Source organism: Ylistrum balloti, unplaced genomic scaffold, assembly GCF_031769215.1.
Source record: "Ylistrum balloti isolate Yb309-2 unplaced genomic scaffold, AGI_CSIRO_Ybal_v1 Utg370450, whole genome shotgun sequence".
NCBI lineage: Eukaryota > Metazoa > Mollusca > Bivalvia > Pectinida > Pectinidae > Ylistrum > Ylistrum balloti.
In genome coordinates, this window is record NW_026782299.1 from 3297133 (window position 1) to 3324280 (window position 27148).

General features: G+C 33.7%; 3 protein-coding genes across 4 annotated transcripts; all 3 read left to right on the forward strand.

The window, feature by feature from the left end:
* Positions 1-1633: 1633 nt before the first annotated feature.
* Positions 1634-4213, forward strand: LOC132555051 (dual specificity protein phosphatase 3-like). The gene is made up of 3 exons (XM_060219392.1): positions 1634-1797; positions 2805-3028; positions 4017-4213. The coding sequence occupies exons 1-3, from the start codon at positions 1634-1636 to the stop codon at positions 4211-4213; spliced, it is 585 nt and encodes a 194-aa protein (XP_060075375.1).
* Positions 4214-10625: 6412 nt separating this feature from the next.
* LOC132555004 (actin, clone 302-like) lies at positions 10626-24992 on the forward strand. The gene is made up of 3 exons (XM_060219335.1): positions 10626-10660; positions 22520-22694; positions 23021-24992. The coding sequence occupies exons 2-3, from the start codon at positions 22560-22562 to the stop codon at positions 24020-24022; spliced, it is 1137 nt and encodes a 378-aa protein (XP_060075318.1). The 5' UTR covers positions 10626-10660; positions 22520-22559; the 3' UTR covers positions 24023-24992.
* Positions 11113-17372, forward strand: LOC132555038 (dual specificity protein phosphatase 3-like). Of its 2 annotated transcripts, XM_060219377.1 has the most exons (4): positions 11113-11198; positions 12993-13187; positions 13717-13940; positions 15889-17372. In XM_060219377.1, the coding sequence occupies exons 2-4, from the start codon at positions 13009-13011 to the stop codon at positions 16077-16079; spliced, it is 594 nt and encodes a 197-aa protein (XP_060075360.1). In that variant the 5' UTR covers positions 11113-11198; positions 12993-13008; the 3' UTR covers positions 16080-17372. The 2 variants fall into 2 exon arrangements, with proteins under 2 accessions (XP_060075360.1, XP_060075361.1); XM_060219378.1 differs by lacking the exon at positions 11113-11198 and having other exon boundaries at positions 12988-13187.
* Positions 24993-27148: the final 2156 nt, after the last annotated feature.

Genomic DNA, 27148 nt, shown 5'->3' on the forward strand with positions numbered 1-27148 from the left:
CACATGTACATAAATATAGCTATAGTTAAAGTTTGATTGTTGCTATAGTTATAATAAAACCCTTTTGTTGTTCCCATTTCTCATAAGTATTTCTAAATAAGGGCTCTACTACACTTTAAAGTTAGTTAACTTAAATTGGACTAGACATTGAATAGTTTTTTTAATGAGCCTGTAACCCTTTTGTTGACATGCTAAATAAGGGCTCTACTACACTTTAAAGTTAGTTAACTTAAATTGGACCAGACATTGAATAGTTTTTTGAATGAGCCTGACCGACATGCGTTTCGGAACGACCAATTTGTCGACCCGTATCACTTTGACCTGCTTGACCTCGCACCTGGATAATATTGGTTGCTGTAACATGTTAGGTTTCCAGAGAATGGATATCCGTGATTGAAACCATCCACCATAAACTTTTTGAGATTTTTTTTGTAAATTTATGTAACTTTCTTAATGCACATTTTTACATGCCAAACATCCTCCCACATATGATGAAATAAACTATCAATCCACCCTCGACTACCAATGTTTTGTTGTCGTCTGTTCAGTGAATGAAAATCGATCAGGAATAATAGGCCACACCTTGCATTTTTTGGTTACAAATGTGTGAACAAGAACATCTTATATTGAAAAAGTGGTGCTTTTTAATGTCTCACTTTCGATGACTCATGAATGAATCGAAATTTGAAATCGCCAATCTCATTTCACTTTCGCCAATGGCGCCTTTGGCGATCGACAGCGCGAGCCCTGAACGATGAAAAATTAACTTCATTTAAATATTTTGTGTTGTAAAAACGAAATTTTCCAAGAAATATGGTATATTTGAGCAAAAACAACCAAAGCACACATCAACACAGATATACATCATTTTTTGTACCATTATTTTTTTTTTTTTTTTTATTTTTTGCTGTCATCCAAATGTCATTCCTGATGATGATTTTTTGTAATGCCTTTGTACTTCTGGGTCACTGTAAGCAGACCTTAGCATCTCTGTGACTTAGTGATGTCATCAGAAATGCAAGTGCAGTCACATGTCCAATACACATGTTAATCATTTCAGGTGAGCAAAATTGAGGTCATCAATGACTATCCGAATTGCCCTGCATCTGTGGTCCATAGTCCATCCGTCCGTCTGTAAATAATTTTTGTTATTGCTATTTCATGATGATTATTTCTCAAATTTCATGTATATGTTCCCCTTGCTACTTAGTTGTGTGAATTTTATTCCAGGTCATTTTAATTTATTTACGTTTTGTTTGGTGGCAATTTGTTGACATAGCATAGTTAGTGAGATGGTACTTAAGGGGTCCAAAACTAATGCACCAAGGATATATGTTTTGAGTTTTATGGAGTTGCCAATGGTATTTTCTGAAGTTCAGAAAAAAATGCCTGGAGCTCAAACAAAACTAGCAAAACCAATATGAGAGGTAAAGTGAAGTAAAGGTGAGTTGAAATAATTTCCTCTTGATCATAAAAGTATTACATTTGACCATCATCACCATCACAAAAAATTGTGCTGTCATATTTATTTGAAATAATTATATGTACATTTTGTATATTTGTTCTAAATTTTGCTGTTTCAGGTGTTGAAACAACTTATTTTTTATGTGAGAATTACCTGCAAACAAGAAGTATGGCCGACTACACTCAGGAAACATTTGATAGCGTAAAAGGCTACCTCCAGGAAAGAAGAGATGCTGATGCTCCGAAGCCAATCCAACCTAATGCATTCAGACTTCCACTGGGACCAAAGAACAATTTCAACGAGGTCTACCCTGGAATTATACTAGGGAATCAGTAAGTGTGATTGGTTTAAATCCTTACCTGTAACCCCCTTTCTGTACAACACATTATTTTGTGGGGTCAAGTTTAGCATTGTCAGTGAAAAAATTTCAATTAAGTCAACAACAACAAAAAATTCTTTGATTTCGTCTGATCGTGTCATTTATTATCCCTAATATTTTCACTTTTTATAAAATTTGACGGGATAGTTAAGGTGAATGAGATTGTTTATCCAGAGATCTCCTCCAACTAATTTCAACTGATTGCTTTTACACTTCTCTAACTTGTTAGACTTAATCACCATGAGATGACATGAAATTGTATGTTCCTGAAAGGCAGTTTGATCCATCGATTTGTGGAGGAGTTATTGCCCTTTGTTTTTCCAAACTTGAAAAGAGTTGTTGTCCCTTTTCTTAGCAGTATAATCTTGTTAAGACATTTCTTTACTTAATTTTGAACCCATCTCTCTAGAATTTGGTATGCTGTAATTCATCATCATGATATATAATACTCTATACCCTCTTGGCATTTTGATTAAGGTAACCATTTCCATATTGATATTCATTTCAATGCAATCAATCATGATTATTGCTATGGCCTGGCATATATTGTTCTGTGTAACTTTAGTCTTCTTGTTTGGTTGTATTCTACATAGTCAGACCTTGCACTTTTAACTTACAAACAAATATTCATGGAAGCTGGACAATAACCATGTACACTTATTTATAGACCTGTAAACCTTTTCCCAGCTACATGTAGAATGAATTATATTACTCTCATTGAAGGATTCAATTAAAAGTAATGAAAGGATACAAACATGCCACTACATATTTAGCATCTAATCATGTTCACTAATATGCATATATTGATAGCTTCTGTTCAGTCATAGTAAAGCAATTTGAACATGTCATGTTGTTCTTATCAAAGTTTAACTGTGTTTAATTGAAAATCTCTACGTCAAAATACAACAAGTCAAAAATTGAAATTGACTTGAAAGAAAATATTCATAATCTACATTCCAGTGTATGTGCTAAAGATCCTGAAAAGCTGAAGAAAATGGGAGTCACTCATGTGCTAAACTGTGCTCAGGGCTCCAAGATCAACCAGATCAATACAGATGAAGAACACTTTAGTGAGGCTGGTATCAGTTTCTATGGTATCAAGGCTATGGATATTTCTACTTGTGATATCAGTCCACATTTTGTTCCCGCGGCTGATTTTATTAATGCTGCACTTATTTCTGAAGGTAATTTCTGTCATTATAACATTTCTTTGTTGTAAATGTCAATTAAACATTTTTATGAAGTCGTCTTTTCCTTATATTGTTAAAGGCATCCAAAATGCTGTTTTTTAGCTTAACAAACAAACAAACAAACAAACAAACAAACAAACAAACAAAAAATTCAAAAAGCAATAATGATGATGACAGTGATAATTATGATACAAGAAAGAAAAGTGAGATATTATCATAGCATCAATACATGCACAATGGTGTAGACCAGTCAGTTCCTTCTCATTGCTTATCTTTAGCCAGCGCATTAATCAAGGTAACTAAATCCAATTTTATATTCACGGTAAAGAAGGTTCTTTACTCCAGCCTTTCTTTGTTAAATACTGTTAACAGCCAGACAATAATGCATTACATAACACATTTGAACACAAATGTACTGCTTTCAGCAGAGGGCTGTATTGTTTTACTACAGTGTCATTGCCCTCATAAAGAGGATAAAAATCAATATATTCATGAAAAAAGCGAGTGTTTTAACTGACAAAGGCTGATGCTGGCCACTCATCAATTGATCAGCTCTGCATCCAATTTGAGAAATTCTTAGAAAGGAAGATTTCAACTCTATTCTGACCAAGGGGGACCTCCTGGCCTTAATAGGGCTTGCTACAGGCCTCTATTCCAACATGATAATTTCTTCATCATGTAAATGTATATTGGCTGTAAATTGTTGTAACACGAAGAAAATGTTAAAAAGGATCATTTGTATAATAATCTTTTTTTATTTCAAAATAAGCCCATGAATGTTATAGGCCCACCCATATCTACATACAATGTATTTCCATTTTTGTAGAAGTACCAAATATCTATTCCAGGTTCAGTTCCATTCTGTAATTATACACCTGGTGGCTTTGAGTGAGAAGTTGTATTTTGGCCCCTTTGGTTTATTACAGTTTAATTTTTCTTAATTCTTTCAAACTTTATCATGAGTTTGCCATTTTTCTTCCAGGTAACAAAGTGTATGTCCACTGTATGGAAGGGATCAGTCGTTCCTCGACTATGGTCATTTCTTTCCTCATGCTCAAGAGAAGTATGACTCTAATGGAGGCTGTCACCGCTGTACGAGCCAAACGGGAAATTTTTCCAAACTCAGGATTTCTAAAACAGTTGTGTATATTGAACAAATCTCTATATGAATCACAGTAACACTGAAATTAGATATTACGATAGTCAAAGGAACTTGGAACCAATTCCATATTAATAGATATAACACACAATGTATACACATCACAGGGACTTGGAACCAGTTCCATACCAATAGGTATAACACACAATGTATACATATCACAGGGACTTGGAACCTATTCCATACCAATAGATATAACACAATGTATACATAACACAGGGACTTGGAACCAGTTATATACCAATAGGTATAACACACAATGTATACATATCACAGGGTTTACAATTTGTACCATGTTGTTTTGACAGTAACCCTTTTTTTTATTGATTTGAAATTTAATTATTAAATGAGAAACATTCCATTTGAAAAAATTCTGTGACAAATGAATATAAATGACAATATTGTAGATTAATCATTGACAACTATGAAGGATTTTTATGATAGTATTTTGTGTGGTTTTAGCAAAAAGCATGAAGTGGAAAGGATCGGTTTTCTTTGGAAGTCACAAAATGAATTTTTTTTTGTTTGATTTCATACCATTCTTGATCACCTAAAGTCCAACAAATAAAACAGTATCTACTGTAATCTGAACTACCAGTTAGCAAATGGTTTTAGCATAATACAGAGTTTTGTGATTAAATAATTTAGTTATCTCATTATTTATAATGATGGAGGTGTTGACTTTGTTAAATTTTCAAACTTGATTTGATGAGAAGAATGTTTGTTTATTACGGTCATGAATTAGCGAAAAGATGAAGACAAGTGACAATGTATTTTTGACAATTTCTCACTATTTGTGTAACATCATAATTCAGAAATGAACTTCATTGCTTTAAAACTTTATTTGTCAGATATTGTAATACAATTTGTAAATAAATAATGGGTGATCCAACACTCCAAAACCTTAGCTATGGAAACATGATGACGGCCGCATAGCGGTCGAAACATGTAGACAATGTTCACATGAAGTCTTTGTGGTGTTGAGATTCCTTTTTTATTGTTTTATGTTTACAATTTGTAAAGTACAAAACCTTAACTTGACAAATTAAAGATCTGATATCTTAACAAGTCATATTTTTCTCAAAAGATAGTAAGATCACAAAGGTTTTGTTGCCATTTGTTGCCATTTGTTAGAATATCATTCTTGAAAGTTGACAATGATTTGATAATGTTGCATATCAACATCATGTAAACTTTTTTTATCATAGGATTTTCTTGACATATCAAAATCTTTGGTGTTGTCCAAAATATTGACAAATTTTTAATATTTTCACATACATGTAGATGTAGCATCATATGTATGTTTAATATTTCATTTTGTTCCACTTTTTTTTACTCTTTATTGCCTTTTCTATTTGTTTTGAAATATTTGATACCTTTTCATAATTCCACTTTTTGTCATTGTTATGAAAATCATACATTTTCTGGTGATTAGAGTTTAGATATGGCAATATTTTACTTTGCATCATCTATTTGAAAACAAAACAGAGTGTATTTGATATTTTCTATATCTGCCTGACCATCTGTTACATTTTTAACCCCCTTTTTTCTATGCAATAATTGTAAATAAAAATGCCCAATTTCAGCTGATTTGAAATGTCTTCCTACACAAAATGAAGCATACTAACATGATCCAATGCATATACATGCAGTTTTGATTTGTGGGCTTCTGTGCCATAAATTTGAATTCCTGAAACAAGGGCAAATTTTGACCTAATTTAATGTGCAAGTAAGTAAAGGAAAATCACAGAATGTAATTGATTGCTTTTGCTATTCATGTATAAATTTGCATATTTATTTGATTATGCATATTTATGTATAAGCGATGAGGATGAGGTTGTAACCATTTCTATGTAATGAATTTGTTCAAATTTTGCTGTGGAACAATATCCGAATTTAATATGCAAATACACATTGACAAAATTTTGTTATCTACTCAGTACATGTTGATAATACCCTAACAAGGACATTCACCTGTTGGCAACTTTCAGGAGATTTCTAAAGTTCGATCAGACCTTTCAAGATCATTATAAATCATTTATTTTAACAAATGTATTAATATTTCTGCATAATGTAATATTTAAACAAATATTCACCACTGTCCACATTTTAACATTTTATTTTTAGTTTATTTATCACTCAGAGATGATCATTCATGATCAATCTTCACAGTAATAGTACATCTATTCTGAAATTGCCCTTAATACCGGCTGGTTCCCAGAGTTTTCCCTTGCCCTCAAAATACTTAATTTTGATCAAGTATTCTTTTTCATTAATGATATGAGTCCCTTACTCTTAAAATCTGTAAGATTGGGGGTCCCAGAGAAAAGATTGCAGTGCCTAGTGTTGATTTTTAAGATCCTTACTAAAATGTCTTTCAATAGAAAACTCTTACAAGTCACTATGTTATATTCCTTCCACTTTCTAGAATTGATCTCTTTTTGATCATGGACATTTCCTTACGTGCTGCCATTTTAGCAGCTTTATTTATAAATTGTAAATTCTTGAATTATAATTTTTATATTAATAAACTAATTCCATCAGTAAAACACAGTATTCTTCTGTTTATATAGTGTTACTCAACTGTTGATATATCCTCGGGCTGTTGTTGATATAAGCAGTCTCGTGGGGCATGGGTAGACACTTTATAGAGTTTTAGACACAATAATGATTATATATTACCGGGTACATCTAAGTGGTGAGTGATGTTTCCACATTCTAGAACTTTTAAGAGTTCTAGGATAAAAAGGGATTACTGAAGTAGAATTGGTTATATACTTAAGTAGTGTGGAGTTATACAATAACCAGGGAGTATAACAGAAAGAATGAATCTGTACTGATGAGTTCCGGATAACCTCGAGATATCATATGATGGATCAATCAGAACTGAGGAGTTCCAGGTGATCCAGCATTGCCAACTCACCTGGTTTGGTTGGGTCAAGCCGATATTGGCCATATCATGAAATGGCCAAATGCTAGAATCATTTTATATTTCTTGACTTTTGATCAGCATTTGAAAGATTTTGGATCTAATTTAATAAAATAATGTTCAAACATAACAAAGAACGTCATGTAAATGCTTACAAATTTGATGACTTTGGAGAGAATCGATTAACAAATTTTACCCATGATAACCCTTTAAAATACCCTGTAACCATTGATTTTGAATGGTTGTTACCAGATAGTTATGGTTAAAGATTGGTGACACTGGTAACCAGGGAGTATAAAGACAGTGCATCAGTCTGATCAGAGGAGTTCCAAGTACCCATGTAGGGAGATGAAAAGGATGGTTAATCTGAACTGAGGAGTTCCCAGTACCCATGTAGGGAGATGAAAAGGATGGTTAATCTGAACTGAGAAGTTCCCAGTACCCATGTAGGGAGATGAAAAGTAATCTGAACTGAGGAGTTCCCAGTACCCATGTAGGGAGATGAAAAGGATGGTTAATCAGAACGGAGGAGATCACAGAACCCATCGAGGGAGAGGATAGGGATGGTTAATCTGAACTGAGGAGTTCCCAGTACCCATGTAGGGAGATGAAAAGGATGGTTAATCTGAACTGAGGAGTTCCCAGTACCCATGTAGGGAGATGAAAAGGATGGTTAATCTGAACTGAGAAGTTCCCAGTACCCATGTAGGGAGATGAAAAGGATGGTTAATCTGAACTGAGGAGTTCCCAGTACCCATGTAGGGAGATGAAAAGGATGGTTAATCTGAACTGAGAAGTTCCCAGTACCCATGTAGGGAGTTTAAAAGGATGGTTAATCTGAACTGAGAAGTTCCCAGTACCCATGTAGGGAGATGAAAAGGATGGTTAATCTGAACTGAGGAGTTCCCAGTACCCATGTAGGGAGTTTAAAAGGATGGTTAATCTGAACTGAGAAGTTCCCAGTACCCATGTAGGGAGATGAAAAGGATGGATTAATCTGAACTGAGGAGTTCCCAGTACCCATGTAGGGAGATGAAAAGGATGGATTAATCTGAACTGAGGAGTTCCCAGTACCCATGTAGGGAGATGAAAAGGATGGATTAATCTGAACTGAGGAGTTCCCACTACCCATGTAGGGAGTTGAAAAGGATGGATTAATCTGAACTGAGGAGTTCCCAGTACCCATGTAGGGAGATGAAAAGGATGGTTAATCTGAACTGAGGAGTTTCAGATGACAAGGGGGTTTGACATAATGGATCAACATTTAATGGAGGAGTTTTGGAAGAAAGGGAGTGTTATAAGATGGATCAGTCTGAAGTGAAGATATCCAAATGGCCATTATGGAGCAGTCTGTACAGAAGACCTGTTGCATTCCATCTAATGCAGCTATGGTAAAGTGTCTTGCCGAAAGACACAACAATGTCAATAGACTTCCTGAGACACAAACACAAACCACCATGGGTAGGGAAAGTTGAACTACAAACCTCACCACGAACCTTCTCCTGGAAATTATGTAGGCCAACGCTCTTACCATATGACACCAGAAGAAATGGCATAACATTCATTGTCAAAATCCAAGATGGTGGCCACCTCAGCCATTTTGTTATGCTCCCTGAAAATGTTTGTCTGTCCATCCATCCATCTGTCCCTTTGTGTCTGGAGCATAACTTTGCTCACAGTGAATAAAGGATCATGAAATTTGGTGTATACATTGGTCATACCAAGAGGATGTGCAGTGTATCAAATTCAGGTTCCTCGACCCCCTCAATTACAGAGTTACTGCCCTTTGTATTTTTTTTTTTTTTGTGTTCAGAGCAAAACTTCACTTGCATTTAAACTAGAATAATGAAAATTGGTGTATACATTAATCATACTAAGATAGTGTGCAGTGTGCCAAATTCAGGGCTCGCCATTCCTTATTTACAGAGTTATTGTCCTTTGTTAAAATTGTTTGTCTAGAGCACAACTTTAAATTCCTTGCATTTAAACTAGGATAATGAAACCTGGTAAATACAGTGATCATACTAAAACAATGTGCAGTGTACCAAATTCAGGGCTCCAAAGACCCCTTAATTACATAGTTATTGCCCTTTGTTAAAACTTTGTGTACAGAGCACAACTTTGCCTGCATTTAAACTAGGATATGAAAACATGCTGTATACATCAGTCATACAAGAGCAAGGTGCAATGTACCAAAGTCAGAGTCCATGACCCTTCAGTACAGAGTTATTGCCCTTTGTCAAAATTTTGTGTCATGACTTAACTATGCTTGCATTAAAACTAGGATCACAACACTTTCAGTATACATTGGTCATACAAAGAGAATGTGCAGTACACCAAACTCAGGGCCTGCAACCCCTTTATCGCAGAATTATTGTCTTTTGTACAAATTTTGTGTCAGATATAGTTTTTTGGGAGAAAGCATATGTCAGTTTTACTGATACTCTTGTTTATCTGGTCTGTCCAAAAACTGAAAGGGCATACATAGTGAACAAGGGAAACCTACATATGAAATCTGAGAAAAAATCTATCTAGTACTTCTCAACAATATCAATTTTTAATCATTAAAATCTAAGATGGCTGCCTGTCGGATAAAATGGTGGTTAAGATATTTTCAGAGAGCTTTTTATTGTTCTCAGTTTGTCAAATCACTGGTAAATCTTTCTGTTGTTTATCTGCTTTCTCTTTATTTATTTCTGTGTTGTTAATATTGGATGTCACTTGGCAGTATTTGTGGACCAGTTACTGTACAGATATATAATCCTTTTACTCCTGATCGATAACTGGACAAAATCTTCTAAAAACGGACAAGCACACTGATATCATGGAATCATGTTTATAAATGTTAGTACATAGAGTAAAAATCATGATTAAGAAGGACTTTAACTTACTACAGAGTTACATTGTAGACCTCTCACCAATCTGATTAAAATACAGATCATCATTACACACTCTGTTATGATGATCTGTATTTTAATCAGATTAACCTCTCAAATGTTGTTACGCCTATGAATACATATGTGATATCAACGGATTGTACAAGATTGAAATCTAAATTGCAAATGGTCAATTGTAGATCAAATAGGGGAACAAACATGTATAGTGCTTCAGTCTTTCACCATATGATATATATATTTATTTTTTTTTTACTTCTTACAATGACAATTATCTTCTTTCACCTAAATACCCTTCAATTAACAATAATTCATACTTAGGATAAATTAGTATGTTCCATTTGTCATCTTGAAACTACAATTATGTAGACTTTCTCTTGTATTATTCCCTCTCTATCACCAATTTCTTTACTCACACTTTGTAACCTTTTTGCAATTCTTTTTTTATTTGTAATTTAAACAATGTTAATTTCTTTAAAACTTCATTGTTTTAATTCCGGATTTTAAATGACTGTTTCCGAGCTCACTAGTTTATTTAGCCTATTACCAAACGATCTAGTGACTCCGATTGGTCATGATCGTATCAAACACTTCTGTGTCGTAAACAAGTTTGCCGTCAAGTGCGTCACCACCTGCCTGGTCAGGTAAGTCTTAATTTACTGATGATTAATGACGATTGATAAATATAGGATTTACACACGAAGAGACCCAAAAATCTCTTTTTTAAGTCATGCGTCATTTCTTATAACATAAGAGGCCGTACTCCTGTAGTACCGTAATTGCGTAAGAGGTCTTAAGTATAGCTGTCTGATTGCATTGACGGATGTTACATGGCGCCCGTTAAAAGTTTCTCTAAGTGTTGAACGTCTAACACTGCTGGAGTGAAGAGACCGCTGACGTTATTGTGCCTGTCATAATTTTCTCGTCGTGTAAACCTCTTGACATTGTTGGAGCAACATGTCACGTCCGGTTCAGCAGTTTGATATTCACGGAATCAGTGTTATTTCGGGCTTGTCTTCGGCCCTTTTACTGTGATGTTTTGGGTTTTCTTCCGGTGTTTAAACAGAAGTTCACAATTTCAGCTTTTCCGCTCAAGAAACCAGTACGTTTAAATAAATTGCAGTTGATCGTCAGCTGATTTTAGGAGTTTGACACCATTAGCTGAATCTACCAAAAGAAAAGGTAACTACAGAAAAGTTTTTACATCAGCATATATATTGCATGGTTCCTTATGTAATCATGCATGTTACTTTGGATAAGGGTATTTTAATATCAATCAATATACATATATAACTATTTACTTACATTACCCTGGCACACTACTACTCGGCTAGAGAGATCTAGCAACCTAGAGGTGCCAGGTTTGAATGCTAGTGGAGGCATCAGAATGATTAGTTACACATGTATGTGTAGTAATCATTTTTTCTATTATAGCAAACTTAAGAAAACAAAACAAATGTGACCTGCACCACATCTTTGCATTATGGAGGTCCATTTCAGGATCTTTGTGAATGTTTCTTTCTGAAAAAAACCCATGTTAATCGATTATATCATGTATCTCCAATACTCCCTGAAGCACTCTGGAGGGTTCTGGTTATCTATTCATGATTGCAGACATTCAAAACCCTGCCAACTACCCCTTAAGTTATGTACCTGATATCATATTTTTAACCAGCCATGATTTTCCAACTCCCCCATTGTATTTATAAACTAATTTCTATGTAGGAATAGAAATGCACTTTGTATTGCATTGTTTCAAAGATATAAATCTTTCATCCGTAATAGGTGTTCTGTCAGTATTTCTATAATGATACATTCTCAAATGCATGTCTGCATCAATTTTTGTCTGTGTAGCAGCAGTTACAGGGATATATATACAGGGTTTTCCATAATTTTGTTAGTAGTAGGCTGTTTAGTGAAAGTAGGAGGCTGGCCTGCAGTGTACGTGTAGTCAAGTGTGCATTGTAGAACTTTTGTGTAGAACATATGTAATGTCATTTACTAATTTGCTCCATATATACCATCTAACTTTACATAACATTTAGTGCCATTTTATAACAAGTATCGTGTATTACAGAATCCTTTTCACAGTTGCTTGTAATATATAATTATCATATATACATACAGTTAACATTTTATTTTCTTCTTCACCTTCTTATTTTGTGCAAAGGATTTTCATTTGAATATTGTACAGTAGATAATTGTTTAAAGGACTCACAAAACTAAATCACTTATTTTTTACTTATCTTTTACAATTTTTACAGTTAAGCTAATAACACTAGTCAACAACCAGAAGTTTCCAAATGAAACTATGTAAGCTTAGGGAAAAACCCTGACATTTTACACCTGTCTGAATTAGCTTCGCCTACATTGAAATGTATTAAAACTGTACATTTTCATGAAGCCAAATAAATGCAGATTTCTTTCATATATCATAAATTTAAACCCCGAGAGGGCACAATCTTTTACCAAATCTCAATTTAGGTAGGAATTCATAACAAGGTGAAACAGAATCCCAGTTGCTCATTGGCTGATTTAGTTGTCTTGAGTCCTTATAATCCAGATAGTTTTTATCATTCAAAGTCCAGTACATTGATCCTATATCATTACTCTCTTTTACATACAGCAATTAAATTTTTTTTTTCCTGTTTAATGCTATGTAAATTAAGAAAATGGTATGGTTTGTATAATTGATCTTAAAGAAACAATTGAAACAGCTGCTTTGAGTTTCATACTTTTTCATACATGTACAACATTATTTAGAAATGGATATAAAATTAAGTGTTTATTGGGTCTCAAAAACTGATGAAAATTTCTTTTTAATTTTGAATTGTACAACATAAATGGTTCAAGTACATCAGAATTTCAGCCTTCAATCCATTCTTTTTCTTTCTAATTATGTTAGAATTCCGAATGGGAATTTTGAATGTCATTGGTGGAAAAGACTTTTGGATCTAATAGGAAGTATTATTTCAGAGGCAAAAAATCCAAGATGTCTTACAGTCAAATAACATTTAGTCGCGTGAGGGAGTATTTGATGAACGCGAATGATTCAAGTTTCAACGGAAAGACTCCAGTGGGTGCCCAGCCAACAGTCATGATGTTTCAGTTTCCTGCTTCACCTAAAGATAATTACAACGAAGTTTATCCTGGGATCATAATTGGTGATAAGTAAGTTGTTTTATATCTCTTTATTGTTTTACAACAATGTTGTCGATGAATATTCATGTATCACAATTTCTACAAAAAATCACTGCCTTTGTACTGTTCCTCAATCTCAGGATTTTTTGTCTGACATATATAAGGCAACATTTAATTCCTATTTAAGATCATGCTTGCAGATACTGATAAATGTATTATAATTTCTCCATAATATTTCATAACATTTCTCCATGTTCTGTCAGTCCATTTTCATTTTTGCCCTTTGATGTGAAAAAAGGTCTCGTTCATTTTCAAAATCAAATTTTAAAATTATATTGAGTATACTGAATACATTTTATTTCATTTTATTATTTTTACTTGATTTTATAATAAAAAAAGTAAAATCATTTGACAAAATAATGAAAATTAGACATTAAGATGTTGTTTAAGAGAATGAATATTTAGTCTGATATGAAAATATTTAGTTGTATTATATGTTGAAATATAAGTTAAGACAAAGGAAGGTATTGTATCTATGACTTTTGTTCTTAAATTTCAGAGTTTGTAGTAAAAATAAGAGACAACTGAAAGCCATGGGTGTGACACACGTTGTAAACTGTTGCCAAGGCATCAAACTGAACCAAATAGACAGTGACGTTACTTACTTTCGTGATGCAGGCATAACATTCCATGGAATACAAGCATTGGATCACAGCTCCTATAATATGACTCCACATTTCAGTGCAGCAGCCAACTTTATAGAAAAAGCATTACAATCAAATGGTAAGGTTGAAATATTGATGACACACATATATATATTATTCATGTGCCATAATGTAAATGTACTTAGATTGGCAAACCTGGAGGGGTACTTTTATTTTAGCACTTGATCCATTTTTGGAATATTAGGACAATGATGAATTTGTACATCCACATCCACATGTGACTTAAAAGAAGGGACTGACTTGATTACACAACAACAAAATAGAACAATGTTTATTTCAGAACAACAAAACAGAAAAATGTTTATACAGAACAACAAAATAGAACAATGTTTATTTCAGAACAACAAAACAGAAAAATGTTTATACAGAACAACAAAATAGAACAATGTTTATTTCAGAACAACAAAACAGAAAAATGTTTATACAGAACAACAAAACAGAACAATGTTTATACAGAACAACAAAACAGAACAATGTTTATACAGAACAACAAAATAGAACAATGTTTATACAGAACAACAAAATAGAACAATGTTTATACAGAATAACAAAATAGAACAATGTTTATACAGAACAACAAAATAGAACAATGTTTATACAGAACAACAAAATAGAACAATGTTTATACAGAACAACAAAATAGAACAATGTTTATACAGAACAACAAAACAGAATAATGTTTATACAGAACAACAAAATAGAACAATGTTTATACAAAACAACAAAATAGACCAATGTTTATACAGAATAACAAAACAGAAAAATGTTTATACAGAACAACAAAACAGAAAAATGTTTATACAGAACAACAAAATATAACAATGTTTATACAGAACAATGTTTATACAGAAGAACAAAAAAGAAAAATGTTTATACAGAACAACAAAACAGAAAAATGTTTATACAGAACAACAAAATAGAACAATGTTTATACAGAACAATGTTTATACAGAACAACAAAATATGACAATGTTTATACAGAACAACAAAATAGAACAATGTTTATACAGAACAACAAAATAGAACAATGTTTATACAGAACAATGTTTATACAGAACAACAAAACAGAAAAATGTTTATACAGAACAACAAAATAGAACAATGTTTATACAGAACAATGTTTATACAGAACAACAAAACAGAAAAATGTGTATACAGAACAATGTTTATACAGAACAACAAAACAGAAAAATGTTTATACAGAACAACAAAACAGAACAATGTTTATACAGAACAATGTTTATACAGAACAACAAAATAAAACAATGTTTATTTCAGAACAACAAAACAGAACAATGTTTATACAGAACAACAAAACAGAACAATTTTTATACAGAACAATGTTTATACAGAACAACAAAACAGAACAATGTTTATACAGAACAATGTTTATACAAAACAACAAAACAGAAAAATGTTTATACAGAACAACAAAATAGAACAATGTTTATACAGAACAACAAAATAGAACAATGTTTATACAGAACAACAAAATAGAACAATGTTTATACAGAATAACAAAATAGAACAATGTTTATATAGAATAACAAAATAGAACAATGTTTACAGAACAATGTTTATAGAACAATTTTTATACAGAACAACAAAATAGAACAATGTTTATATAGAATAACAAAATAGAACAATGTTTATACAGAACAATGTTTATACAGAACAACAAAATTTAATTATCTTTATCATAGATAGGCTTATATTTTAAAACTTATTAATGATAAGATAATACAATGTATATATTTGTTTAAATGCCACAGTTCAGTTTTGGCACTATTTTAAATTATTGGGGAAGACTAAATAAAAACAAAATATGATAAATCAAAAGAAAAACCATAATGATGATAAAGTAATTAAATTTGTGAAAAAATCAAATGAACTATTTGTAAAAAAAAAAAAAAGTTAAATGGCAATTGTTTTGTTTTGAAAACTCAAGAAAATTGTTTGCAAATTTTGTATTGTTATTTGATGAATAATTATTTTCAAATTAACAGGTGGAAAAGTTTATGTGCACTGCATGATGGGAATCAGCCGATCTGCCACCATTGTTCTAGCTTTCCTCCTGCTGAAGAAAAACCTCAGCCTGTTGGAGGCTGTGAAGATGATTCGTGCTAAACGAGAAGTTTTTCCAAATGAAGGATTCATCAGACAACTTTGTATGCTGGAAAGTACACTACATACATAGCTTTAAATTGTTATTGTGTTTACAAATTAAAAACTAATAGAACAGGAATGAAAAAGTCTAATTGGGGGTTAAGTCAAGGTTGTCAATTTAGGCTTTTTATGTTTATGACTTGTGCTACATGCTGTACAGAAATATTCCTTTTATACCTTGATTTTACCAAATTAAATGTATTTTGATATCATTGATGATTCAACATTAGAGTCCTTTTACCAAGATTGTTTGCAATGTATTCGTATATCATTTCAGTGTAGCTGTAGTGTTTCATTGTGACCATAAGGTGATTAAATCTTATGTATTTGAGGATAGGACTTATCTGCTTGTGAATGTTGATGAATATGTGCCAATGACACAAATCGGGCCATTCAAGGTGTTTGAGAAATATTTTTGTTAACATCATATTTTTGTAAATCTTTTTATCAAATCATGTATAAATACTGATGTTATGATGTTATTTTTTACAGTTGGCACTTCATGAGAATGGAATAGATAGGTTCCCATGACACTTACAATTAAAATACATAACTGCCTTTGAGGGCCATTAGTCCACTTATATTTATACCCATGTACAGATATGACTCTAAGAAATATAAGGTTGACTGGCAGTGCATGTACTTTGTTATGTGAAGTTTACATAGAAATGTCATTAGATAAGGATTTTACACAAGAGTTTTGTATTGTTATACTGAGAGACTTGTCATTAGGTGTAAACATGATCTCAGATCATTATAATGGGATTTTGATATCTCATAGACTAACATTTACCTGAAATTTACCTGTACATGTGTAAAATGACACCAGCATTTCAGCAATCATCCGTCCCTTCCTTATTCTAACCTGAGAAAAACCTGAAAATAGAAAAATGCTGGCTAAGGATTTATTGTTTCATTTCCTTTTATCATAAGATATGATGAAGATAAACTTGATTTTCCAATGTTTTCCTTGGCTACCTTCGAAATGACATGTGGTTTTTAAATAATTTTGGTATTCATGAAATAAACTGATAGGCCATGAGACAAGTTGTGTAATAAGTAGCTGCTCCGTTATTTCACTCTGTGTTAAACATAGTATCAAAAAAATTTGTTTATTTTTTGTATAGTAATAATTAGATCTGTTATTGATTTTGCGATATGATGTTAAGGAGTCTTGAGATGGTTTTATAAAGATGACTTTGGTTTCTTCTGGTGTTGATATTATGTGTTTGTTTCACTTTCATATTTTTGATTTTGAGATATAGTTGTAAATATTAGAAAATGTATGAGAAAATGTTTTGTCGAATGAAAAATGTTTATTGTTCTATAGGTATCCTGTTGTAAGATTTTAAAAAATCTTCAATAATTTTCAAAATAAAAATCCAATTAAGGACCATTTCGGATAGAGCTGTGGAATTCAAACTTACATTGGCATGTTTTGTCGTGAGTACTTCTAGTACTTTGATCTCTGAAATACAAGTGTCTATACCATTGAATAGTTTCCTGTTGGCTTTGTTCGTGTGGAGAAGTTATCATTTTTGTGTAAATCTGCACTGTTCTTTGGTAAGACTTGAGCATTTGCTAAGATACAGAGTAAAAAATAATAAGATTCATGAAGACTGTTAAGTTTTACATATAGGTACTTAGTTAAAAGTGTGGGCAATAGACCAAACCAATATGATATTATCAGATAAATTTCAATGACATTCCACGTGTGATATCAATGAGTGACATCGTACAATATGTAGAAGATTATATTTTATATGTACATCTGAAATACATAAAATTTCACTCACTATTTTTTTTCTATATTTACATGAATTTTTAAGTAAATTGTTGTGAAAATGATACATTATATATATGTATGCAAAGACTTGTTTAATTCTTTGTCTGATCATATGTAATTATGTAACATATTAAGTTTTGTATACATTTTATTTTGCAAGTTTTGTTATTTTGAGTTTTAAACCTGTATAACACATAGTTATCATTAAAAACTCATGTTGAAATTTTTGTTGCATCGTTTTGTCGGTAAGATTGACCTGAAAGGCATACATTGTCTAAAACTGCAACACAAAGAGAATGAGTCAGACACCTTGTTGTATGACATTAGTTCACTTAGGCACTGTTTTCAAAATTCTGCAGTTCTGTTAAAGCAGAAACAACATATCTTTGATAGGTTACAGTGATGTACTATGCATTTGGGTGGTCAGGTGGCACAATGGTAATGCACTTGCCTTCCACCTAGTCATCTGGGGTTCGATTCCGGGAACGGACATAGAAAGTTACGGGTCACCTGCCCGACCATGTGGCTTTTCCCGTGGTACTCCGGTTTCCTCCCACAATAAGACCCCTCGCATGCTTACATCTGGGCCAACAAGGGTGATTAGTATAAGTTGAAATAATTTGTTTCGCAATTGTTGTAAAATAAGTAAAAGTTATATATTGCTATACATTATTCAAGGTATTTTTTTCGCAATTTCAATCAATTTTCATATAGATGATGCAAAATAAAACAGCCCAATTATAACTTTAATATGATATTGCCAGATGAAGATTCTAAAGTGCAAACCAGTCGTTAACAGTCAATCAACAGTTACTTAATTGGTTGTATAAGGAGATCGCTAATAGGGAAAATATCTTCATTATACCCAGCAAATCAGAATGGATAATTCATTATCGTAGTTAGTGTGGTATTCGATTCTCAAACAAATAAGATCTTGATAATTGAAAGTGGCAATATTAACATTTTGAATGAATGCCACTGGATTTGGATGGTTGTATATACCAAGGATAAATATGGCTTAGAATACATCTTCATACTAAGTACATGTTTGTTAGATTCTGTCATGGGATCAAAATGTATCTAGACAATAACTGCATGAAAATAGAGATGATATTAGAAAGTGAATTTAGCACCTTTCAATGCAAACTTAACATTGGATACTAATGACTCAAATAATGAATGCCTCATATAGTTTACTGCTGTTTCATCCATTGTGAATTGGGACTAGTTAACAATGCTCTGGGCATGAAATGTTGAAACAAGGAGACAAGTGAGGAGAATCATAATGGGTCAAAATAGATGTTTAAAATCTGCAGCTAACCCCATTAAATCTAAAAAAAATTTGAAAACTGGAACAAAGATGACTGAATTAAATCGCAATTAACGAATATTCACTGTGAATTGATGTGAATAGATTGTCTACTTTTAGCGAAGATGACCTGCTGTGATAATCAATGTCAAAATTATAGCTATATTGTTTATCGGGGTCTATAAGTTTAGAACAATGGTAACCACATAACCAAGATCTTGCAGTTATTATAGCTAGTTAACATGTATCTACATGTACTTTAATTTTATTGTTTACCGGTATTCTATTAAGTGATTAGATTATTGACTTGGTAGGATATTATCTAGATCACGTTAGAGGGATGACTAGATCAGTTGCAGGAAATAAAAGTAACCGGAAAGTCATCTGGTATTAAACATTAATATTGATACCAGGAAAGAGTACCCAGATTCATCTTCATGGAACGATGTTTGATGTAATACTGTTAACGAAAATAAGTGGTTTGTTTAAAGATTGAAAGGATTGTGCAAAATACAGGTGAAAATCACCTGTCAATACAATTTTTACAAATAATGAATTAAACTGCATCATAAACTGATTCATCCTTTTAGGACTCGTGATCAGTGAAGCTAATGCCATAATATACTGTTGGAAATCTTTTGAATGAAGGTGATTGGATCTGATACTGGGAATGGACATGGAATCTGGACTAGCATATACAAAGATTGTCTGGATTGGCAGCAGGGAACGAGTGTCATTGGAAGAGCTCTTGGGATCTAAAATGGTTTCATTCGTTGCTGAAAATAGATTTGATTGGATTTGCTCCTAGGACAAATCGTTGACTGGGGGACAGAAGATGGTACAGTAGATTCACCTACTGCAAATGATTATATTTGATTCAGCTGTTGGGAGCAATGGCAACTTTTCTACTGGGAACAAACATGGTTAGTTAATCTACTGGGAACAAACATGGTTAGTTAATCTACTGGGAACAAACATGGTTAGTTAATCTTCTGGGAACAAACATGGTTAGTTAATCTACTGGGAACAAACATGGTTAGTTAATCTACTGGGAACAAACATGGTTAGTTAATCTTCTGGGAACAAACATGGTTAGTTAATCTACTGGGAACAAACATGGTTAGTTAATCTACTGGGAACAAACATGGTTAGTTAATCTACTGGGAACAAACATGGTTAGTTAATCTACTGGGAACAAACATGGTTAGTTAATCTACTGGGAACAAACATGGTTAGTTAATCTACTGGGAACAAACATGGTTAGTTAATCTACCGGGAACAAACATGGTTAGTTAATCTACTGGGAACAAACATGGTTAGTTAACCTACTGGGAACAAACATGGTTAGTTAATCTACTGGGAACAAACATGGTTAGTTAATCTGCTGGGAACAAACATGTTTAGTTAATCTACTGGGAACAAACATGGTTAGTTAATCTTCTGGGAACAAACATGGTTAGTTAATCTTCTGGGAAAGATGAGCGTTGTATCAATGCTGGTTAATTTAGCTACTGGCAACAACAGTGATTGGTTCGATAATGGTCAGTAAACCTAATGAGAATGCGATGATTGGATCGATGATGGTCAGCAAACCTACTGAGAATGATGATGATTGGATCGATGATGGTCAGCAAACCTACTGAGAATGCGATGATTGGATCGATGATGGTCAGCAAACCTACTGAGAATGCGATGATTGGATCGATGATGGTCAGCAAACCTACTGAGAATGCGATGATTGGATCGATGATGGTCAGCAAACCTACTGAGAATGACGATGATTGGATCGATGATGGTCAGCAAACCTACTGAGAATGTGATGATTGGATCGATGATGGTCAGCAAACCTGAGAATGACGATGATTGGATCGATGATGGTCAGCAAACCTACTGAGAATGCGATGATTGGATCGATGATGGTCAGCAAACCTACTGAGAATGTGATGATTGGATCGATGATGGTCAGCAAACCTGCTGAGAATGCGATGATTGGATCGATGATGGTCAGCAAACCTTCTGAGAATGATGATGATTGGATCGATGATGGTCAGCAAACCTGAGAATGACGATGATTGGATCGATGATGGTCAGCAAACCTACTGAGAATGCGATGATTGGATCGATGATGGTCAGCAAACCTACTGAGAATGACGATGATTGGATCGATGATGGTCAGCAAACCTACTGAGAATGCGATGATTGGATCAATGCTGGTCAGCAAACCTGCTGAGAATGATGATGATTGGATCGATGATGGTCAGTAAAACTACTGAGAATGCGATGATTGGATCGATGATGCCTAATTAATCTACTGGAAATGATGAGGCCTGGATTATGGCTATTTAAGCCACTGGATATGATGATGGTTGGAGCAATGATGGCTTATTCATCAACTGGGAACAGTGATGATTGGATCAAATATGGCTAATTAAGCTGCTGGATATGATGATGATTGGAACGATGATGGCTAATTCAGGTACTGGGAATGATTAAGGTTGGATTGGTGATGGCTAATTAAGCTGCTGGATACGATGGTGGTTAGTTCAGTTACTGGAAATGATGACGGTTGTACGGATTACAGCTATTACATCTACTGGATACGATGATGGTTGGAACGATGTGGGTTAATTGATCAACTTGAAACAGTGATGATTGGATCAGTAATGACCATTTCATCTAATGGAAATGATGAGGGTTGGATCGGTGATGGTTAGTTCAGTTGCTGAGAACGATGATGATTGGTCAAGTTACCAGGGACGAATAGCTTTTAGAATTCTTTTAGGAAATGAGGAGCTAGTTTATCTTCTTAAAAAAAGAAGTGGTACGATTCTGAAGCAGCGGAAGTGCTTGATTTCAGTTTGTTGGTAGATACTTATTCATCAAATGAAGTTAAGTGTTAACGCATTTGCTTTCCATCATTTAAAGTGGTATTTATTTCTGCCGATGAATTTAAAGTATTGAGCCTTTTGTTTCCTCCTATGTCCTGTACCATTTTTATTCAATTCCAATCACTCATTGATTTCTTGGTAGCTGTACAATAGGGAGTGTGTGGGATAATTTAGACATGAGCAAACATAGCTTGTATGTCAACTCACCTTGATAACAAGGCATCTGCATGGAATCTATGATATTGCATCACAAAAATGACATGGATTTGGAAAATGTTATATGTTATTATCAAATGTAAAATCTTTTAAAATGTTTAAACATCGTTGAAACAACCTAATGCTTAACATATTGTTAACGTTGAATATGTACTAATAGCATGCATTAGCAAGCTCCTCTTGGACATTCATAAACCACATATCTGAATACTTAGTTTTCGTGACTATGTTTGGAAATGTTTACTCTTATTTACGAGATGAAGTCTTTGCAGGCGTGGAATATTATCGAGAGTGCACTCAGGCTACCTGAAAATGTTGGAGATATCGGATGAAGTGCCTGTCTGTGTTGTCCTTGACAATGGGTCCCATACTATCAAAACAGGATTTGCTGGGGATGATGGTCCAGTTCGGATATTTCGTACAGTTAAAGGAACACCATTGCTTGAGGTGGTTACATTTCAGTTTTCTTTGTTCCCTACATTTCTTTATACAACTTTTTTTACAGTGACTGATAAATGGGAGGACCAATTTTATTTTATTGTGAACAATGTTTACGTATACTGTGTCAACGTATTTGAATAACAATTATGTATGTCTATATTATTTGAACCACAACTTGAAATATAGACTTTACCTCAGTGATAATTGTTTGTTTGTTTTCGATTAAGCAAGAATCTAGAGTGTTACTTCAGTAACCAACAATTAATATTTCTATTACATTCACTAGGATGTGAATTTCAATATACATGTGCTTGAACTGTTGATTTTTGTAGGACCATATGATCAAGGATAGCTCAAAGAAAAAGTGTTACGTTGGTGATGAGGTAATTGCAAATATGGATGTCCTAGACATTCGAAGACCAATCGAGCGAGGGATAGTTACCGATTGGGATGCCATGGAGACAGTTTGGCACCATGTATTTGATGATATTTGCGTAAAACCGTCTAACGTAAACGTCCTTGTAACAGAACCACAGATGAATCCAAAGTCAAACAGAGAGAAACTGGCACAAATCATGTTTGAGAAAATTCAGCCTCAAGGAATGTATATTTTTAGCTCCAACGTGTTGTCACACTATGCGTGCGGACGGGTGTCAGGCCTCGTGGTAGATTCGGGCTATGAAATGACAAGTGTTGTGTGTGTGTATGAAGGCTATAAAGTTTCTCAGTGTATCTTCAGATCCGATATCGGCGGCAATGATGTTACTAATTACTTGATCGAACTTCTTGGAAAACGAGGTTACTCGTTCACTACAGCAAAAGAAATTGAGGAAGCTAACACAATGAAGGACAGATTGGCTTTTGTTGCAGAAAATCCTGAAGCAGTGGATGTGGATTCCATCACAAAGGATTATACGTTATCCAACGGAAATACCATTCACCTTGGTTACGAAAGGTTCCAGTGCGTGGAGGCCATGTTTAAACCAAAACTGATTGGAAGTAATGACTACGGTATACATGAACTAGTTTTGAAAAGCATCAAAAGTTGCCCTTTTGATACTCGACTTGATATCTGCGCCAATGTTATCATTACAGGTGGCAATACAATGATAGATGGGCTAAGTTCTAGATTGGACAAGGAAATTCGGGCAGTATTGCCTACAAACATTCGAATCAAAGTCATTGCTCCCCCCGAAAGACGCTATTCATCCTGGATAGGAGGATCAATTGTAGGAAGTCTATATACTGCACGGCAAATGTGCATGAGACCAGCAGAGTATGACGAATTTGGTCCTAACATAGTTTACAGACCACAATTCTTTAATTATTGGTGAATTCCAATGGCTCTTCATCCGGGATTGAAAGATATTTGTACAAATTTGAAACTTTATTGATGATTCAAGGTATTAGAAAAGGCCAAAATGGATCAGTTGTATAATTGACATACAAGGAACAAAGCGTGATATAATGGATACTAATACAAAAGAATCACTTAAGTGCTTACCTACAGCTGTATTTTCGGCGTATGTGGAGTAGAACACCAGTTCCCTATTCAGGAAGTGTGAGATGGTGCCTGCGCTGTATTTATCAAGTTGGGATGTGGACACAATGCTGCTTAGTGCCTTTCACATTTGCTCCTGTTGTATATACAATAGATGTATAGAATAAACATGCACACAAAAAAATTTACATATCACCTTATGGTTTGTTTTACCGCTATTTATGGCGTCTAGTCTGAGAACCACTTTTTCAACCGACGCAATAGTGCAATATTTTGGGCAATGGTGCTAAATGTGACTATAGAATCAAGTTGGTTGTCTTGATCTGTCCGTATATTACTGTATTTTTCGTGTTTTCTCATCAGATATTGCCATATGGCATATTAGTTGTTGATGTGTTGATCTGTAAAAACAACTCCTGTTTATATTGCAGGAATGTGATATTATACTAGATATACTAGTCTATGGTTATGCTTATATATGTATAAGAACTAATGTTATTTAATGTTGATCACAGCGACTAATGCTACCGTGTTTTCTAAATGTTCATCACTAAGAGAGTTGATGAAAATAGGAAAACATTTATGCTAACTAGTACTTTCAATACGATATAGAAAGAGTTAAGAAGACCAAGGTAATCAGCATTGATGAGAAGCCTGATTGTCAATAAATGTAACCACATCATTATTTACGACAATGTTTCTAGAAAAAAAATGTAAATCTTGTATCATGGTGTCAGTGTGAAAACAATGTGGGATTTTAAAGGTTTATTTCATATATATTGGAAATAAATATATTGATTTTCCACGGAGTATGTTTGATCTATCATTAATGGAATGATATTCCATTCAAGATAATTCGTCCAAGTGTAAGTATCTGTTACCAAAGTATGCATATTTGAGCCAGGTGATCATAATGGTATTGCGTATTTAGATTTGTGTCGTTTTTCATACGCTCGCTTCTCGGCACTTTTGAAATCCAGTTTGCGACACGTTGCAATCAAGATATACAGATACGGAAATCATAGCTATTGATAGATATCAATATTAATAAATATTAAGGCAATTTCATTAAACGAGTTCACACTATTAATGATTTATCACTGTGACCCAATGATTACACATAGAAAACACTAGCGACTTCTATATTTCGATACAAATTTAGAATAAGACACAGAAAAGCGAAATAATAAAATGCATCGTGCGGCTGTTTCGCCCTTCCTTGTCAATGAATAGCCAGGCGACAATATTTGAAATATTTCCTTGGAATTTCCCAATATATCAGGTTTCAAGCAACGTAAGCTACAGATTGCAATATCTCAATCTTCATTAACTTTTATATGCATTTAGTTATTTTTTTCCTTAAAAATATCCACATCTAAACGTTTGCTTTTAAGGATCTTCAGATGATCCTAATTATCGCGGTTGGAAAACAACGCTGTACATTTGTGAGCAGGAAATATTGTAAAGGCCCATTTCAAAATTTCCGTAGAAAGTATACCTTTTGGGATCAAAAGTTAACGTGATATCGAGAGCAATATGCTTATTTGTAGTGATGAATGAATAAATGAGGGAAACATGTTGCTGGTGGAAATAGATGTTGTTGTCTATAGAATAAAACATTTCACTTTTGAAAAAAATTAATTTATATCGTTTGTATCTTCCAGGACAAAATAAATAATGATAGGCCATGTACGTAGGTTAACAGGTTTTACAGGACATGAATGTCCTGGATAATCGAAGACCGATAGGGCAGGTAATCGTTGCCAAATACACCGTTTGGCATCACGCTTTCGATGATCTTCGTATGTGAAATCTTTTCAATGTAAACATGATTGTAACAGAATAACCGATGAAAAACACTCAGATGTTTAAGGAAATGCAGCCACAAGGAATGTTCGTTTTTAGCTCAGTATGCTGTCTATGTACATGCGTGGTCGAGGATCAGGTCTTGTGACAGATTCGGGTTATGATGTCACGTGTGTGTATGGAGGATAAAGGGTAAATCGATTCGTCTTGTGATACTGGCTTCAATGACATATCTAATAACTTGATCGGAAACGTCGCTACTCGTTTACAATAGCTATAGAAATAGAGGAAGGAAACGTGATGAAAAACAACGCGTTTTCGTTTTTCTAAATCCATGCAACGGCATATTTCGAGATACAAAAAAGTATACTTTACCGAATCGAATACTATCTGGTTTACAGTGCATGGAGACTATGTTAATGGTAGTATGCAAGAACTGATTTTGAAAAGCGTTGAATCATGTCCTATACGTTTCATGTCTGTGGATATATCATTATTTCGGGATAGAATACTATGTGGGTAGACTTAGCTTACAAAAGGAACTTATACAATAATTTGTGCTTTGCTACAGGAAAATCAAAGTGATTCAACCCGCCCCCCAGTCAGACACAGTTCAACGTGGGTAGCAGTATCAATTGTATCACGTTTGAATGTAGCATTGCTCTTGGGTAAGCCAAGGGGACTATGACTAGTTCAGGTGGCCTCAAATGTCCAAATACTAATAATATCAATAACTGTTTATACTGTATCGAAATGAAATGACAGGAAATTAGAAAATCATTAGAAAAGGATAATCGTTGACCTTTAATACAGGAAAAGTATTAATAGAGTGCTACAGTATGTGTTAGAGATAAGTATGTATAACCATATCGTATATGTCCATGGAACGTGTATGAAAATAACAACTGTTGTAATCACATCTCAGTTGTGTATGAGAAAATGTACTTATGTGCTACACTTCTTAAATTATCCTTCTTTGTATATTCTCGTTTTGTCGCAAAGTAAATCAAATTTGTGAGATTAGGATCAGAACATACACAATATCTGATATCGCTATTGTGTAATTCACATTATATTGAATTGATTGTATTGAATGTATGCTTTGATTTGTCTTTCCATATTGGAAGACAATGTTGCTTTTTCTTATTGTTGT